The sequence below is a fragment of the Acanthaster planci genome, linkage group LG05 (genome assembly GCF_054643075.1).
Source record: "Acanthaster planci isolate LZ-2023a linkage group LG05, COTS_SCS, whole genome shotgun sequence".
Classification (NCBI taxonomy): Eukaryota; Metazoa; Echinodermata; class Asteroidea; order Valvatida; family Acanthasteridae; genus Acanthaster; species Acanthaster planci.
In genome coordinates this window covers 15,431,381-15,449,089 of record NC_141781.1, presented here as the reverse complement: position 1 = coordinate 15,449,089, position 17,709 = coordinate 15,431,381, and the positions used below count along the sequence as shown (strand labels likewise).

The 17,709-nt window shown below is 42.2% G+C and overlaps 1 protein-coding gene across 4 annotated transcripts in view; it reads left to right on the top strand.

Moving 5' to 3' along the window:
* The first annotated feature begins 2,032 nt into the window (after positions 1 to 2,032).
* Positions 2,033 to 17,709, top strand: part of LOC110977258 (transient receptor potential cation channel subfamily M member 3-like) — a 66,891-nt gene continuing 51,214 nt past the window's right edge. Inside the window, exons 1-4 of one of the 4 annotated variants that reach the window (XM_087137435.1) lie at positions 2,033 to 2,349; positions 16,057 to 16,142; positions 16,783 to 16,945; positions 17,082 to 17,295. In XM_087137435.1, the coding sequence (XP_086993561.1) occupies positions 2,179 to 2,349; positions 16,057 to 16,142; positions 16,783 to 16,945; positions 17,082 to 17,295 (634 nt within the window). In that variant the 5' untranslated portion in view covers positions 2,033 to 2,178. Of the gene's footprint in view, positions 2,350 to 11,768; positions 13,456 to 16,056; positions 16,143 to 16,782; positions 16,946 to 17,081; positions 17,296 to 17,709 lie in introns of those variants that run through there. The other 3 variants (XM_022231218.2, XM_087137436.1, XM_087137439.1) reach the window with 3 other exon arrangements.

Below are 17,709 nucleotides of genomic sequence, written 5' to 3'. Positions count from 1 at the left end.
AATTAGAATGTATTGATTTGCGCTCCGCAATTTGTTCGAACAACTTTTTCCGTCTTCTAAGTTTTATGCTCAAATCGTACAATAGGATAATACAGGTTTGCTGATGGCCAGTTTCATTTTTAAAAACAAATGATTTTTTTGTATAAAACTTGTTACATTCATTTAAAAGTGACGTCTCCTTAACATAATAAGCATTTGAAACGTGTAGAAAGTGTCGTTTGATTTTCTGATTCGAGTAGTGTTTCGATAAGTAAATCCAAATAAAAAATTAAAATTGACGCTTTATTCATTATTCAATTTACATCGTCGGAAGCCGTGCAAAGAGGTTGGTCAGAATTCATTTAATCACAGTGTTTCTTGTCATGTGGCAACTAAAATGTATCATCGATACATCTTGCTCATTAACCACATTCACAAGCAATGTATACTTGACTCGTGTTCAGTTGTAAAGAGGAAAATATATGATTAGCAAAGGAACTTACAGAGTGCACATCGCATCGTGTGAGCATCCACATGCTAATTTTCAAATTAATATCAATCTCTAAGAATTCCTCCGGAATTCCTTATTCGTTACCAGCCCTAGTATTCGTAGTCCAAAAGGCGGTGTAGGAACTGGATGGTAGTTAGTCCAACATCAAAATGAAGGGCGCCCAAGAGACACGTCGATTTTTTATGTAATTGGATTCACCATATTATTAAAGAGGACCTTGATCATTGATTAACCGAATTTTTTTAATTTCTGAGCAACTTTAATTTTTACCAAAGCCGCTTTTTCTGTCATCTTGTACATTCATTGATCAAGGCAAAGTCCTGATGAAATTGAAAATGTCATCTGTATTAATTAAGATGCCGTAGTAATACGTAAATGCAATGAATCACATGTACGTACATTTTTAATGGAACCAAAGCCTCCTTTAAAACGAATAGGCACTGTTGATCGAACACCTAACGACACATAAAGGGGAGCACAATGAAAAAAAATCAGTTTAATTTTAGAGGTAATGAAAACTCCGGAAATCCAGCATACCCACAGAATCAGTAGGGACTGAGAGCCTATACATCACAATAGTGGGCCTTGAGCAAAGGCCACAGATTCTGAAAGCGAATAAAATTTCGTTCTTCTGCAATCTTTTTATATCCCCGAACATACTATTTCAGAACTCATGGTCTGAAGGTCATAGGAGGCAAAACCAGGTTCTTAATGCATAACAGTAGGCTCGTTGTGTCTTTCACCACATTGGCTGAATAAATGTAAATATTTTAACCAATGATGAAGTGATATCGCAGGTTTATTGGGTGTCTTTTGTTCGTTTTATTTTCATCAACTGGTGGTCATCATTTGCACTGAGAACAGATACACATTCACTGGAATTCCCGTCGTGTATTTGCACACTTCAGTCACGGACGTGTATGATAAAAATCTGGACTCGCAATGCCCTTAATCAGCTTATAGAGATCATTGAATCCACTCGTGGCCATTTTACCGAGCCGAATACAAAGTTTTCCTTGCAATGCCCGCCTTTGTTCTTCCTGACGACAATAGAAGCGAGCCAACCCACGCATTTGTATTCTGCTCGGTAAAATGGCCGCTGGTTGGCTTCTTTTTCATACAAAGGCGTTGCAAGTCCAGGTTTTTTATATACGTCCGTGACTTCAGTATCGAGTAGCCTACATTCAAAAAATCCCAATGCAACTCCCTTTATGTCATGCAAGTTCCTTCAATAGGAGGTTAAGCGGGCTTCCCTTCAAGACACGAACCACCCTTTTTATTCAATTCATTTTCTGGGCACTTCATCCCTTCTCTGTAATGCTTGAGCATTGTCTGGTATTCCGTGGAACAATATGCAGTCACTCCGGCTGTTCCGGAGGTTACTCACGGTCAAAGTGCAGCGACAAGCTGCTTGACTGAAATAACTCTTAACACCGTCATTGTCATTGCGAAACGGGATGAAGCAACTGGAAAACAAATACAGTCACAATGACAACATTGTACCGATTTCAAGGAGCAAAGTTCAAACTGGTGTTTGTTGCAGCAAAAAAAGTGTTGCATGAGCGCTCCGTTCGCCGAGCAAGTTGGTACACTGAGTACGTTCCGTGAGCATGAACACTTATACAAAACCACGCTGTGTTCTGATCCTTAATGCTTAATGCTGTAGCACCGTGCTAATCACCTCGACCATGAACAAGAGACGGAGGGTTAGTGCCCGGCCCAAAAAAGCGACATTCTCTGAATTGATGTACAGCCGCGTGTCGCATAGGATTCCACGGCCACGGACTATCCGACTGAACCCCGCTGGATATGACATGGCCGATGGAAACATGGAAATGCTGGATCTGACGTCAGAGCAGGTATGAATGCGTTGAGTGACTGTCCTATGAAGATGTGCACTTCCGGCCCGAATCTGACATCGCAACGTCGATTTGGATTAGATTCGGATTAGGATCAGACTCGCATTATAACTGTAAAAATAATGTCGGTCCGGGTAGGATCGAATGTAACGTTATCTGCGAGCTACAACCAAGGGCGGATCTAGACCAAATCTGGGGGGTTCCTTCTTTGAGGGAGCAAAAGTTTGGAATTATTTTCATGATACCTTTTGTAGCCTGGAGAGATACTACATTTAGGGGGTCTTAACACGCGTTTGGAGGGAAGAGAAATAAAGTAGAACGATATTCGCCTTATTAGAATCAATGGGGCGGCGTGTGAACCCCATCCACCTGATTACTCATGGGTCGGGTCAACAGAAATGATCCCGGTTGAGTAAGTAGTAAAATAAGTTGTAAACGTAATTCCAATACATGTCTCAGCCACAATCATCTTTCGCGGAATAAAGCCCTTTAACACGCAGGAGGTCGTTGTTGATTTAGGTTCTATTTATATTTTGCAAGAGATCATGCAAATAAAGGTGTTCCTCCTTGAATACGCTTGTTTAAAAAAGCTTGAACGTTAAACGAAAAGGCCACTACCGAATTAAGACTGCCTCGACTGTTACAAAAACAAATATTGTCTCTTTTTAACTACTGACCGTGTCACAGGTCAGATATTCGGTCGATCAAATTTGTTTTGTTTTCAATTTATAAAGGGATCTTCACACCCAAAAGGTGTAAGCACTGTTTTTTATTAACCATGGATGCATAAACGCCATTTATTGAAAACAGTCAAAATATCAGTCAAAAATAACTCGCTTCTTTACAGAAAGCTAAACTGCATACGTTACGCAATTTATCATCTTTACGAATACTTGATATTATAATCTATGACGTTTTCACTGCTGCTGGTGGACCGTATGAAGTTGTGGTATAGGCCTACGGTTTCTGATTATTCAAGGTTCCCCTTCCCCAGGCATTAGGTGGTTGATTATTCAAGGTAGATGGTGGCGATTTGATGAGGATTTATGTTAAGCACATATATCTCACAAGGACGTATTCCACTTTTGACTTCATTACTTGGGGAGGCAGGACGGAAACAAATCCAAATCTTCGAGGGGGGCAACTTGTTTAATTGGAAATATTTTTTAGATAACCTTTCTTGGAGGGTGAGGCTACATTTTGTCGCTTTTGAAGGAAGAAAATGAAGTAGACCAAATCTTCGCAATTCTTTCATTATCTTTTAAATCAAATGTTAGGGTCCTTTCGGGAGGGGTGGGCCCCATTGCCCCCTCCACGCCTCCATTCATGTCTTTGGCATGTACAGGTTATTACTATCTCAACAGCACCATGTTCTAGGGACCACAATAAGCTCTATCAGGATACCCAAATTTAGATAGAAGTCACTACCGTCACGAACTTCTGATGGTTTGAGATAGCATGGTCTATATCATTAATGCAATGTCAGTCTAGAATTTATGTCAGTAATCTAATCTGCACTTAAAAAATGGCAGATTAGACTTCGAGTAAGGTCATCTGCGGGATTGTTTTGCAACTGTACATACCGCCAGGTGACTTTATTCGTCAGCCGTTGAACTTCAACAACTCGAGTACTAACAAAGCGGTTATAGCGACAGGACTCTGTTTGTATCCAAGCGAGAACAATAGTACTGTCGCTTGCTCACAGGTATGGGGGGCTTTCATGGACAATTCATCCCCCAAGAGTTAAACCAACTCAGCTCCACTTACTGCGGCCATCAGTTCCAATTTCGGCATAGTTTGTACACGCTTTGGTGCTAAACGAGATCTAGTCTTTACATATCGAGCTGAGACTTCACAGACTTCATTCATTGCTAGCAGGTACCCTACCGCCCCCTAGGCCTTTTCTGACGCACCATTGAATACATGCAGCTGGTAGCTGCGGGTTGCAGGGTTGAAGTGCAGAGGAGTATAGCATCTAGGCAAGCTGATGTCTCTCAGTTGGGCAAGGTCTTCCCTCCACCTCAAATGCTTGGCCCGTATCCCTTCCTCGCCTTCATCAGGAATTTCATCATCCCAGCCCCACGGTCGCAAGTTGAGACGCAATGAAACATCACCTTGATGTCTCCACATATGGCCGTCGGGTGTTTTCGGCATCTGAGGAGAACACCAACCAATGATGACCAAGAGTAGGGCCTGGAAAAACTTTTTCGTTGGGGATTCACCTCCGTAGCGAAATGCAGAATTGAAGACAAGACGGGGCTTGTCATCCTTGTGCACAACATGATGCGGAGTATGCCATTGCGACTCTGGTTCCTAGTCGCCCCCTTAGTGGACAACAGAACGGACAAGGCCTCCTTCCTGGAGTTCCCGGATTTCGCTACAATGAATCTATGCCAAAATGGGGTCTCTCAACAGGTGCTGTTCATTTCTCTTCAACAAGGGCTGCACTGCACTGGCCGGACAAGAGAATGTGGGTTTATCCAGCCTCCGCAGAAGTTGTGTCGCCACTCGGCGCACATTACCCATCTTGACATAGGTTGATTTTGCTTCAAGTAAGTCCCCTACTCGTTGGTCCTGCTTTGATCTGGTAACCTGCTTTCTCTCAGCATGTATCTGGATATCCATGTTCCACATCCGACAGACTTTTTTATGGAGGACAGAATCTTGTTGCTAGAGAGGTAGTGCAGCTTTCCTTGTCCTCCTCGCCGCATGACCGGTCCTTCAATGCCAATCCTAATCTTGTTCTGATCGCTACTGGGGCACTCTCTGGGCCAAAAATACTCTCTCTGGGGATCATCAGATCCGGGCAGTCGCTTCCAGGCAGAAAAAGTGGTCTTACCTTTGACAGTCATGCAAAGGGATATTTTGCCAGCTTCTTTGAAGATCTTGGGCAGAGACGGAATGCTCAGATAACCTAAGAATTAGAGAGGGGAAGACATTGCTCACATGCATTCTCAAGTCTGGATCACCCAGAGGAGCAATGTCAAAATTTATCATCTGTCCCCTACAAAGATTACAAGCATCTCGAGCCGTCGTAATCTCTGTTGCAGTCCCTTTCAGGTGCAAGGCTTCGGCAGTTACCATTGGCATCGTGGAGAAGTTCGACCCATCACTCAACAGACAATAAGTTGTGAGCGATGTTCGATCGCCGTACAAGATGACAGGCAAAAAGTTCATGTTCACTTCCTTTGGATGCTAAGGACTGCCATCGCGATAGAAAACTGAGAAGTTGGGGTCAAAGTTACGTAGCTCGCATTCGTGCTCCTCTCGTTGTTTGTGGGCACACCTCCGATATCTGTGGTTTGCCTTTATCCATTTAATTCGCTGGCCTGCAGTAAGTTTATTTAATTTGTCACAACGGGAAATCCAATGTTCCCTTCACAATGGAGGCAGTGCTCACGAAAGGTTTCTTTTCCTTGGTTGCTCTGGACACCCCCCGAATCACAACTATGAGACGCTTTACTTGTCTTGTTGTTAACACTGGCTGCTTGGTTCTCAGCTTTGATGAGGTAAGCAGCAGCACCGCTTTGTCGTCTTTCATGATTACTGGGTGAGGTGTCAGACTTCAGTCCTTCATTCAACTGGATCTTTCCTGTAACCACCCATTGATGTTACGCACACCTTTGGTACTCATGGCCCTCATAAAGGCAGTCTGGTGAATATGAGGAAGCCTGCCATAGAGGACGCAGGCAGTGAAGTAAAGGGGCACTCTTAAGTTGAATAACCAAAGCCGAGACGGCGGACGCAAATTCCACAAGTCCTTTGGAATCATGGGCGGCCAATTTAGGCTAGGAAGTGATATGTTCAACCTTACTTCGGGTGAGAAAATCGACGTCTCCATACAGCTTACGCAGTGTTGACAATGCATGGGTAGACGGATTGGCATGGTGCTCAAACCCAAAAAAATTTTTCTAGGTTGTCCAGGTAGCTAGGACCTCACAATGAACTATTTTTTGTAGTTTACTTGGATGAACGAGCAGTTTGATACAGCCCTCAACAATAGCCACAAAGCAACGGAACTCTGGGGGGTTTCCACCATTGAAGACTGTTATTTCCATGCTAATTCCACCAGCTGGTGCTGCCAACATTGAGCTCAACATTTGATTCTGATTTATACCTGGTTCAGCAGTTGGTGCCATTGGCTGACCGAAGGAAGGGCCCCCTTGATTAGCAGGTGAAGAGGGTCCTTGGGGTTATTGTTCACGCGGTGCCGGCATGGTCGGTGTCACTTGTGCTGAGAAATGCTTACCTGTATCATTAGGAGGGGAAGAGCAAACAGTGACATTAGGAATGGGTGCTACACACCGTAGTCCCAGAAGGAAATGGTGAAATACTGTAGCACGTTTGCTGTGCCTGACTTGCTGCAATTTTCTGGGTGTGCAAAGGCACCAATATTTTCGGATTAGAGCTAGCAAAAGCGGACAGGGACAGAGCAGCATTACTATTGCGAGCAACAAACATCAGATATAACCTGTGTACCAAGCGCTATGGCTGGAATCAGTGGTGGAGAATCAAAACCTGTTAATTGATCATTGCTGGTTTGAATAATGTCAGATGCTTTTCTACCTTGGGCTAGATTCAGTTCAGCGTCTTTGGAGTGTTTCCCGAGCTCAAACTGTCTTGTCAGTCTTTCTTTCACTTTCAAGATACGCTACTCCTCTTATTCAGCTTAGCCAACTCGAGGTCCTCCTCCTCCAGCTTTTTTCTCCATCTTATCTGGAGCTTTGAAAACAGTGGGTGTAGTACAATGGCTAGACAGCACTCTAAATAATAATACAATGGATGTGATGGTCAAAGGCTAACAGTACCACTTGGCTAACACGACAAGTTGACCAATACATTATGGCACGTTACAATTTATAATACAGAACAGTCACCACGTTAAGCCCCGTAAATCTGACATTTTCTACGACCAAAGAACATGTGATTTATTTACACAATGATAATTACTCACTAGGGTTTTCTAGCATTGACACTCTTCCACACTTAGGGGCATGGTCGAAGCCATGCTCCCAGCAATTTATTAGAAGCAAAGGGCAGAGAGAAGAGTTCTACATTCGAGATCCCAAGCTTGTGGACATTTATAGGAACCGTCTTGAGGCAGTCATCAAGAACAAAGGTATTGACTATTAAGAAGAGACTTTGGACTATGTACACCCGGGGTATGAATAATTTTGACCTGGGAGCAAAAAAGAAACCCGGGCCTTATCTATTAGTATGCAAATAGGGTTTAGCCAACACACATGTGGGTTTGTGCATTGCAAGAAATAGACAAAATATATAGTGGAAGTACCAAAATAATAGCTTTTACGAATGAAGAATTTAGAAAAGTATGTTATTTTCCAAAGGGTATGAATAATTTTGAGCACAACTGTACCTACAGTACATTAACTAGAATAACAATAATAGTTAATTAAATGTACATCCACTGACAGCAACATCATCGGGATCTTCTAGTGAGAACTCTTCGGTTTGGCTTATAGGTGGGAACTTCTTTAGTCTCTTGAGCTTCAGGTAACTCTGCAGGCACCAGCAGGACTTGGTTCTGGCCTGTCAAGGAGTGACGGAGCATGTCGCCACCTTCCGAGGGTGTCTTGGGAACCGTCAGCCTTCAAAAGCTTTACAGACCTAACTCGTCCTTCTCTTTTTTGTAACTTTCCAGGTCGAGGCAGAACCACTTTGGGCTTTATGGTCAAGAGACTGGGTGTCAACGGCTCTGGTGCCTCTGGTGAGCAAAGGTAGTCTGTCGTGAGAGGATGGGCATTGATGATACCTTTTACCTCAGTCAAAAAGGTCCAGAAGCATTCATCCTCACGTTGTGTTGTGGTTCGAAGGAGAAGACCCTCTTACCTGCGGCGAACTGTGCCAATCTGTCTCTCCCCCGCACCTCCCATGTGACTAGCATGTGGTGTGTTCAGCTTGAAAGGAATCCAGTCGCAATTACTCTCGAGAAAGTATTCTTGGACTCGGTCCTGCTTCATCTCAGCCAGTGCTTCTCTTAACTCATTCCAAGCACCAATAAAGGTAGTGCTTTGGTCGGAACGAAGCAGACGCACAGGACCTCTCCTGCTTTGAAATCTGCAAAGTGCATTGATAAAAGAGCTTACCTCTAGGGAATCTCCAGATGAACAGCCATGGAAGCCACAAAGGTGAACAACACGCAGTAGCACTTCACTTCAAGTGCTCTCTAACCAAGAATGGACCAAAATAGTCCACCGCGGAGTAGGAAAATGGGGATGCTGGCTCCAGTTGATCTTCTGGCGAATCAGGCATCTTCTGTTGCTGAAGTGATCCACGCAACCTTCGGCAAGCCACATATTTGGAGTTGTAATTTGACTCATCGGATGATCCTTTTATCACCCAGTAACCTCCTTGGCGAATCTAATTGTGTGTTATGCCTCGTACCATGTGATGCACTTTCTCATGGTAGGGTCTCACCACTGATTTTGTGATGTGGTTTTTCCGCGGTAAGATGGCTGGATGTTTTAACTGGTCGACACTCTGGCTCTATCTATACGTCCCCCAACAAAGAGTACGCCTTTCTTATCCAGGAAAGGATCCAACCTGTACAGGGAACTTGACTTCTTAATGACCAAGTTACGAATTCTCTCCGACTCTAGGCTTGTGAACTCTCTAGTTTTCCCCAGTAGGTGGTAAGCTTGGATTTCATTCTTGAAGTGCTGTCGTTGAATACTCTTGAGAATCTCTGTCCCTTCTTCTTCCTTCTCTTGTACGCTGATGTATGGTCTCTACTACAGGAACTTTACACTCCCCATAAACTTTTCCTCTGCCAACAATGACACATATTTCTGGAGGGAACATGCAACTCTATCACAGTCACTTTTCTGTTCCTCTTTATGACTGAAATCTTGGGGGAAACTGCTTTGAACTCTGGCACCATCAGCAACAGGAACATGTGATGAAATATCAAATACTGGCACCCTCTGTGGAGAAGAATGCAGCAATGCTAGAACTTCTTGTGTGGGCGTTGGGCAGCAACTGGGGGATCATTGAGGAAAATATTCCTGGAACCCAAAGAACTTCTTTAGGCCTTCCTCTTTGCTTGCTGGTGGGACTAAAGACAAGTCTTGTTCTGTCAAGCCAAGTTCCTCATTTTCAATTACTTAAAACATTTTAAGTGGAGCTCGCTTCTCTACAATTTCCTCCTTAACTGCGACTGCTCAAACCTTTCTTCTCTGTCAAGTTGACCAATTGGTGATGCCTTTTCTGCATCCAACCCTTCCCTTTCCTCCTCCAGCTGTGGTATCATGAGGCGTCCTTTTTTCTTCCTCAAATGCCAGTTTGGCCCTCAGCGTTGCCTCTTCTTCACGAAGCATTATTTTCTCTGCATAGATGATGTGACAGAGCAACACCCATACCTGGCTTTAAAGTCTTATTATTTCCTTGCATTCCTGGTGCACATATAGTGTTTATCTTACGCAATCCTTCTTAATCTTGCGTTCTATTTTAAATACTTTAGGAGTGACTGTATTTTCTGGCGTTCCGAGTTTTCACGTGAGTGCTACGTCACTGAAGCACAATACGGGTGATTCAGAGTAGTGCACCTCCAAGAGTTTGCAACGTGTTGGCCTTTCAAGATGAGCGAAATCTGTCGACCAAATGTGCGTTTGGAAAGGGTCAACAGATTTCGCGCGGTGTGATTGCCCAACGCGTTGCAAACTCTTCGAAGCGCACTATTGTGAATCGCCCGTATTGAATTACATGCTCATGTGTAGACAAAATCTTGCCACGTATTGTAAGGGTTTCATTTGAAGAAACATTTTTGTTGATAATTTCCTTGCTTGTGGTTACGGACAACAAACAGTCCAAGCATGGTGGGGCTTGCTTTGATTACTTCTCATTATGTAGCCTATTATGTTTGATGATCGTCCCTTGAGCAATGTTTCTTTGGTTACTTTTGAGGTATGCTTATTTTCAAAAGTACTGACAAAGCGAGGAAAAAACATTATAGCCACATCGGCCATTAACTAAACCGACTAAAAGCAGTATGTACAGTACAATTAAATGCTGTGAGGACTCGCTGCAGTTAATTAGTTGATGGAGCTGCACATACGTTATGTCAGTTTCCTTCCTGTTTTGCCACAAAACACATCACGTACACGTAAATGTGCTTCGAAAAAGAGATCCAGCACTATTTTTAAAGTTAAGTTTGATTTTGTACCGATCAAAAAGTTGGGATTGGGGTCTTCTTCCATTGATTATGATTAAAACAACGGCAAAGCTAATATTGCGCGGTAACGATGGGTGGAGCACGACAAGCAAAGCTTTTTGTTAGTGCTAAGATCAATCCTGTGAAAGCATTATAGCGCCCTCTGTTGTTTTCGGGCATTTAGGCTGTAATAATGGGATGTCAACGCAGGGCATTGCTCGTTTTTTCTTGATTTGAGTGATGGAATGGACCGTGGAGGAAAAATTTTTTTCAACCTCTGCATCTTTCTCCTAGGTTAATCTCTTGAAAGCAATTGAAGGAAAGAATTTGGAAGCCTCTGTAAGACTAAGAGCTTTGTAACCTTTGTACAGGGATCTTTTGTAAACGTTTGACTAGTGTTTATCACATGTATGGAGTTTTAAGTTAAACGTAGAATTACAATTTTGGGAAGATAATTGAAACGTACACCATCGTGAACTCTTAGCTTTATTTGTGTGCACAGTATAGACTGATATAGCTTCAAAGAACTGCTAGAGCGTTGGAAACTTCTTGATATACTTGTAGGCCCAGTCCATTCACTCAACTTTACCAGATGTACGTGAAATAGTGAGAAGGTGGTATGGGCAATAGAGCTAGTACGATTAGAAGGGCCCATAAACCGATAAAAGGGCACGTACACTTTTCTTTGGCTGAGACGTAAATTACCGTTCTGAGTACCTTCAAAACGAATGAACTTGTTTCGCAAGCATGAGGGACAGAGCTGAAAGAAGTAAAGGCCCTCTATGGGGCCAACGGGGTGACAGCACACAACGCATGGCGTCGTGCTTCGCGTCGTTTGTCCGTCGTGCTTTAGGCGACGTACCACGCGAGACGATGTACGACGGTGCGACGAGACGGGCTACGGAACGAGCGACGTCTAGGCAGAAAAATATGTAAGCTGAAAAGGACAATCAGACCGCACGACGAGACTGGCAATGGCACGACACCACACACCAAATAACGCGTCCTGTGTATGCAAACGTAATGGCAAGAAGGCAACAGTACGGTGCGACCTCACAATGCGGGGGAGTCGTCGTGCCGTTGGGTCGTACAGTTGCGTCCTAAAGTTGTGAGGCGAAAATATGTGTCGTGCGTAGTAAACCATGGTAAACTAAAGAATTCATTTTAGAAACGACGTTCGTATCATGCTGTGTGCAGATATTCTGCAAATGCATGTAAAGACAAATCCACTGACGTTTCATTGGACATTCCTGATTGCCCCTTCAATGAAGATAGGTATAGAGATTTGTACGAAGCAACAGTGACTTCGTACAATATAGTTGTCACAACATTACTGCCATTAAAGGGGCCCACTGCAGACGACTAGCGACGTTGATCACCGGATTCGTCTGTACTATACAAGGCGCCGCGTGCATGGTGCCAATGAATTTGGGTTTGGCGTCGGCCCACCATTTCTCCTCGTTACTGCTGATACTGTTTTATATATTCAAGAAGCCCATACTACTTTAGCCAATTTCTGTTTGTTTGCAAATCTGAACACTTTTCATTGTATAAAATATGCCCTCTAATTTTACAACACGATGACACACTGGCAAAACATTTATTGATATAGTGGTACCAATTTCTGAAAGTGGGAACTACTTTGATATTTACTTGAGGAGAAACCCGAGTCAGTACTATCAGTTATAACCGCTAAGTGAAAATTTCCTTTATAACTTCGCAGTTTACGTGTATTTCAATTTGTGTATCTGAACAACAACAATCTATACTTCTGGCCTACAGAATATGAAGTTATTTAAGACATAAACTATAGCACTGCCCCTACTTACCACTGTGGAGTGGTAACTTCAGTGTCGAAAGCTGTCTGCACATCAATACAATAATGGACCGTCACGTTCGGAAGTGTTATTCTCCAGAAGCAAAAAAATAAGATTGGCAGTAATACGGGTAGAGGTATAAGTACATGTTTTATCAAAGTACATCAAAAAAGTCCTTTTAAAGTAAACTTTATTGCGTATACGGTTATGCTTTGACAACATTCGACTTTAGACCTTTCAAGACAATATTCTCCTGGTAGTTTGAGGAAAAGTGCTACCAGTATATATTTTTATGTTATCTTCTGTCTCTTCAGGCGTCTTCATAATCATTACCAGTAAGTTGTTTCAAATCTCGCATGAAACATCGCAGTTACTACAAAATTTTTCCAAGCAATAATACTCGATATCCAGCAAACCAGGCCAGAGAAAATGCAAGTCTTTCTGCTGTAATACCTCAAGAATTCTGCAAATTTCTTTGGAGAATTTTCAGCGCAAAATCGATATCCTTTGACCTCTAGAACCTGATCGCACATGTATAAACCAGACAGAAAACCTTAAGGACTTCCAAGTATTCTTGAAGCAGTAAGTCATTTCAAGTTGCTACAAAGAAATTACTCACTGGCGTGGATACGCAAGCCGAGGTGAAACACTTTCAGCAGGGGAACTTTTCATGACCTCGGGGTTTTATTAAGGTTTGAGGTCATTCCTTTAAATAATTTTACCCCGGTTTAACCCTTTAGTGCTTGTGGGCCTCCAAGTTTGCAACACTGTGTGTAATTGGCCTTAGTTGCCGGCAGGAAGACCCGAGAACACGTCATGGACTTGATGGGACATGATATGTCCTGCTGCTGCATCGGGTAGCTACTAAGCGGTGAAGTCGATGGGAAAGGAGTCTTATAAAAAGTTTCATTTTAGTTTTGAAATCAGTCAATATTTGACGGTATCATGCAACTGCGAGTGGACAAATCTATACTGCTGTTTGATGCCTTTTCGTAGAGACGTTTTCTGACACCAATCTCTGTACCCAACTCATGCTGTAAATTCCTTCATAAGATGACTGCTCCGACAGAAGAGTTTCGAACCGAGCGTTCAGTCAGTATCATACAGGAAGACCTGAAGGTAAAACTAAGGATAGGCTGGCAACAGTATCAAGAACGTGTAGACATTAACGAGAAAACATTAGAGAACAAACTTGCTCTGTGTTTCTTGTACCATGCAAGCAATCACTACTTTGTAGCTGCCGAACCCAGTAGAAGACACGAAATAAATAATTTCGCCAGTTAGATAGCATGATGGTGAAAGCAACTGCTTCATGATGAGACGTTTTGCGAAACTGTTAAGTGCGGTGTTCTTCACCTATCTCTATCCAGCCACAATTATATGCGTACAAGAACGTTAATCTCAAGGGCCATTCTGCGCGTTATTCTATAGTCTTAATCGTGTCAAGGTGGTGAAGAGCAGCATGCGAAAGTATGGACTGGTCCTTAAAACTTGATTTTAAATGTATCTTAAATTTGTGCTTCATTCAACTCAAGCTTATTTTTTCCTGTTTTTTGTGTTGCTGTTTTAGAATATAATTCGGCAACTTTTTGGTTTCATGCTAGTGCGAATTCCTATATTCATAACCAAGACTGTTTTGTCGTTCCAACATTCGCTTTGTGCTCAAAAACTGCCGAGAATATCTATATTCTGCTAACTTAAATGTATGTTTCTCTGACGAATATTATTGTTCCGCAAGTATATGACAATATACGCCAAAAAATACATAATGTAATATATGTCTTTAGGAAACGTTTCCAGTAACGAGTGTGATTTTGCGTTCACAAGTTGAAACGAAAACCAGACCTGTGCACCGTCTTCCCCAAATGACATCACAGCGACAGCACCCTCAGTTGTCCTGAAAGTAGAGTCAATTTGGAATGTTTAAAAAAAGTGAGACTTTAATACATCTGAATCAAAAAAGATATCAAATATTTTTCTCTCACATTAAATTTTTTTTTAAGTTGCACAAAAAGTGCATCAAAGGAAATTCATTGTGTGGACCTTTGAAGATCATTATAAGCTATTTACGGTTGAACTTGGCATGTAAGCTTATTGAGAGATTGGAAAGTGTATTTTTAGCTAGTTCCTCTGTAATAAAACAGGGAACAGGCTTAAAGATTGTTAAAAGTGTAAGAAGCTATATTCTCTTGCAAAAAAAATTGAGAACTTTACGGTTGTTGTCTACGGCTGCAGGGACATTGCTGCACACGCTGCTGGCGTACTTTCTAAGTTTTGTCAGTCAGTGACTCTAAATGGCTCTATTGAAATACGAATAATCTGCGAATGCTCTGGAAGCTGAATTTCGACAGAGCAAGCCCGCCGTGTAAAAAATTAGTCAGCGTGCCGTATGACAGGATGCGGATTAATTTTTGGAAATGCCCCTGTTCCGGTTAAGGGGGAAAGTATGCAGCATGCAAGCTTGAGCTGTTCGTTGATGTTACAACAGGACACTGTTGATTGATGGGATTTGTCTTGCCATGTAAAGGAACACTACGTGAAAATCTACATGTGAATATTTTGTTTTGTGAATATTTTACCGAGCCCTTTGAATCATATTGAAATTCCACAATTTTTCTCTTTGTTTACCAACTGCTGTTTTATTGTTTAGTGCACCTCCCAACATTGCCTCTACAGAGCTCTGTTGGAAATGGTAACAAGTGTGGCCTAATGACACAAATCTTTTCTGTTTCAGTGTCCACAAAGTGACTTTTTAACGTCTATAACGTGGTATTAATTCAGGCAAGAACATGATTATGTTATGGCCCACGATTTTTCTCTTCTGCTTCTACAAATTATGAACTCAAAACTAAATAGACCATTTCTAGAAGGTAATTTCATTTGACCACGATAGTGGCGTATCCATGGTTTGGGGTCAAGGCGGGATGAAAATGGATTTTGTTTCTGAAAATGACAGTCCAAGTTTTCTTCATCCGTGAAAATTTAGGTGATAATACTATTTAGAAAGTAATGGCACTTTTAATTCCTGAAAACACCAAAATAGAATATAAAAATCTAAAATATCTATTCGCTGAATACGTCAATGGACCACAAGCTGTCCAAAGGTGCATTTGTCATATTGTGTTATATTTGTTTGTGTCATAACCCCTTTCAAATGAACTCTTTGCAGTTTAGAGGTCTAGTGCTTAAAACGCAGACGTAAAGGTAAATGTAACAAAGTTGATATTCCATTTCAAAATATATTTTGAAAATTTGCTTGTATTGCGTACAGCATCCTTTCAATCAACGCCGAAAAATGAGCGATAACACAAAACGCTTTGTTTTGTTTCGTGTTTGTTATCTAAAAGATCATACACGGTTTTCCCGGATTAATTCGGGCATTTTATTAAACAATGTTTCACGTTGAATCGCAGTAATGCAAAAATAATTTCATGTAGTGATGAACGGAATGTGCCACTCCATTAAGGTATGTTCCATTCCATAAAACTATGTTCCTTTCATTCAAGCAAAGTCGAGTGTAATGAAACAATGTTCAATCTTTGACCTTATGGAATTATTCTAACCACTCAACTCATAAGCATTATTGTTATTTGTGCATCAAAATGAGACATTGGAGTTAGAGCTTTAAACAAAGGAGCCAAAATCAACACAAGTAAATGAAATACTGTTAATTGATAATTTCCTCCTTCAAAAATATATTCCTATACAACTCCCCTCTAGGTTCGCTCTGGTCATGAGATGATCCGAGAGACTTTCAAGAAAGTGGAATGCATCCGATTTGTACCAAGTACGAAATCCCAGGGCGTGTAAGTGATCTCTTAGGATATTCACAAAGTATACCTGTAGGGATCAATTTGAATGCTAAATTGTATTGCATTGTGACTGACAGTTTTAGTATAAACTTCACTGAGTTTTTCTTTAACATCATTATAACATGGGAGTTGAGTTGACCTAATTATGATTTCCGCACTAGCCAGCACGGGGATCAAGGCTTCAACCCATCTCGGTCTCCTTTCCCAAATTTCAGTCCTCATAGCTGGGGGTCTGCTCCGACTGGTTTTTCACAGAGATTATTCATATGGCATGCAAGTAAGCAGTATTTATCCCGAGGAGGGGATAGTACTTAGTAGCACACAAGCCATTACAGCGTTCAGTCAGTTCTGAGGCATTTTGTATCTCCTCTTCCCTATTTTCTTTATGTCTTGTATTTTTGTAGATTCTGCTTTCTTTTTTTTTCTTTTTAATGTTAATTTCCCAGGAGGCCTCTTGTCCCCACTGGGCTCACTCTGCACGAAATGGTCAGTTAGGTTCTTTATAACAACACAGTTTACTTGGGAGGAATTTGGTAAACTTTTAATCAGTGATAAGAAATGGGGAAAGGTGCAACGCGGTGACTTGTGAGCCCAATGAAGCCCTCGATTCGTGAAAGGATGATTTCTTTTGCAGGTGCCTGTGTGGTCGTGTTTTTGAGCACCACATCCCTGAGTGTGTGGAAGGCGAGCCGGGCGAGATTTGGGACCCAGATGATGGGCGATATACGAGACGGTCCCCCACCGATGCTTTCGGGGAGGTAGAGTTCCAAGGGGTTTGGACCTCCACACGGGCAAAGGTATATTATGTAAATATTCAACAGGCTTACGTGTTTTGTTGGGTTGGGTTAGGTTGAAAAGAAAAGTAACCTTTCCAAACAGAGGTTATAAAGACTGAAGCCATCAAAATTTGTTTTGTATCTTGCTTTCGGGTAGTATGTCCGCGTTGCTCACGACACACAGGCCTCTGACATCTTGGACCTCCTCACTAATATTTGGAACTTGCCCCTTCCTAAACTCCTGATTGAAGTGACTGGGGGAGCGAAGGATTTTGTCCTGCAACCTAAGCTAAGGCGGGTGTTCCGAAAGGGTATTGTGAAGGTAGCTGAGTCCACGGATGCTTGGATCTTGACTGGAGGAACCAATACTGGTAAGGAGAATAGAGGTCATGGGCTCTGTGGCTAAGTACACCCTCATGAGTAACAAAATGCCAGTTGGACCACTGAACGTCACTTAGGGCAGTTCATAAGGCACGAGCCCACGGAAAATAAGGCCTTTGGGACCCCTTTGTTTGTATAAGCATGACAACTAATACAAGCACATTTAGCGTACTGCTGCCTCCCTCCTCCCTGTATGCACGGTCAACGTATCCGCCCTGAGCTGAAGTGCACCCCCAATCGGCGAAAGAAAGACAGGTGGTTACAAGCGTGTTCTTTCTTTAGTGTTTACGCAAAATAAATGGAAAAGGTCGTAATTACCTTTCTTTAACATAATCATGTATTACACGGACCCAAAGCCATTTCCATAAAGTCCCGATATCGTAGTAAAAAAAACGCCTTTGAAA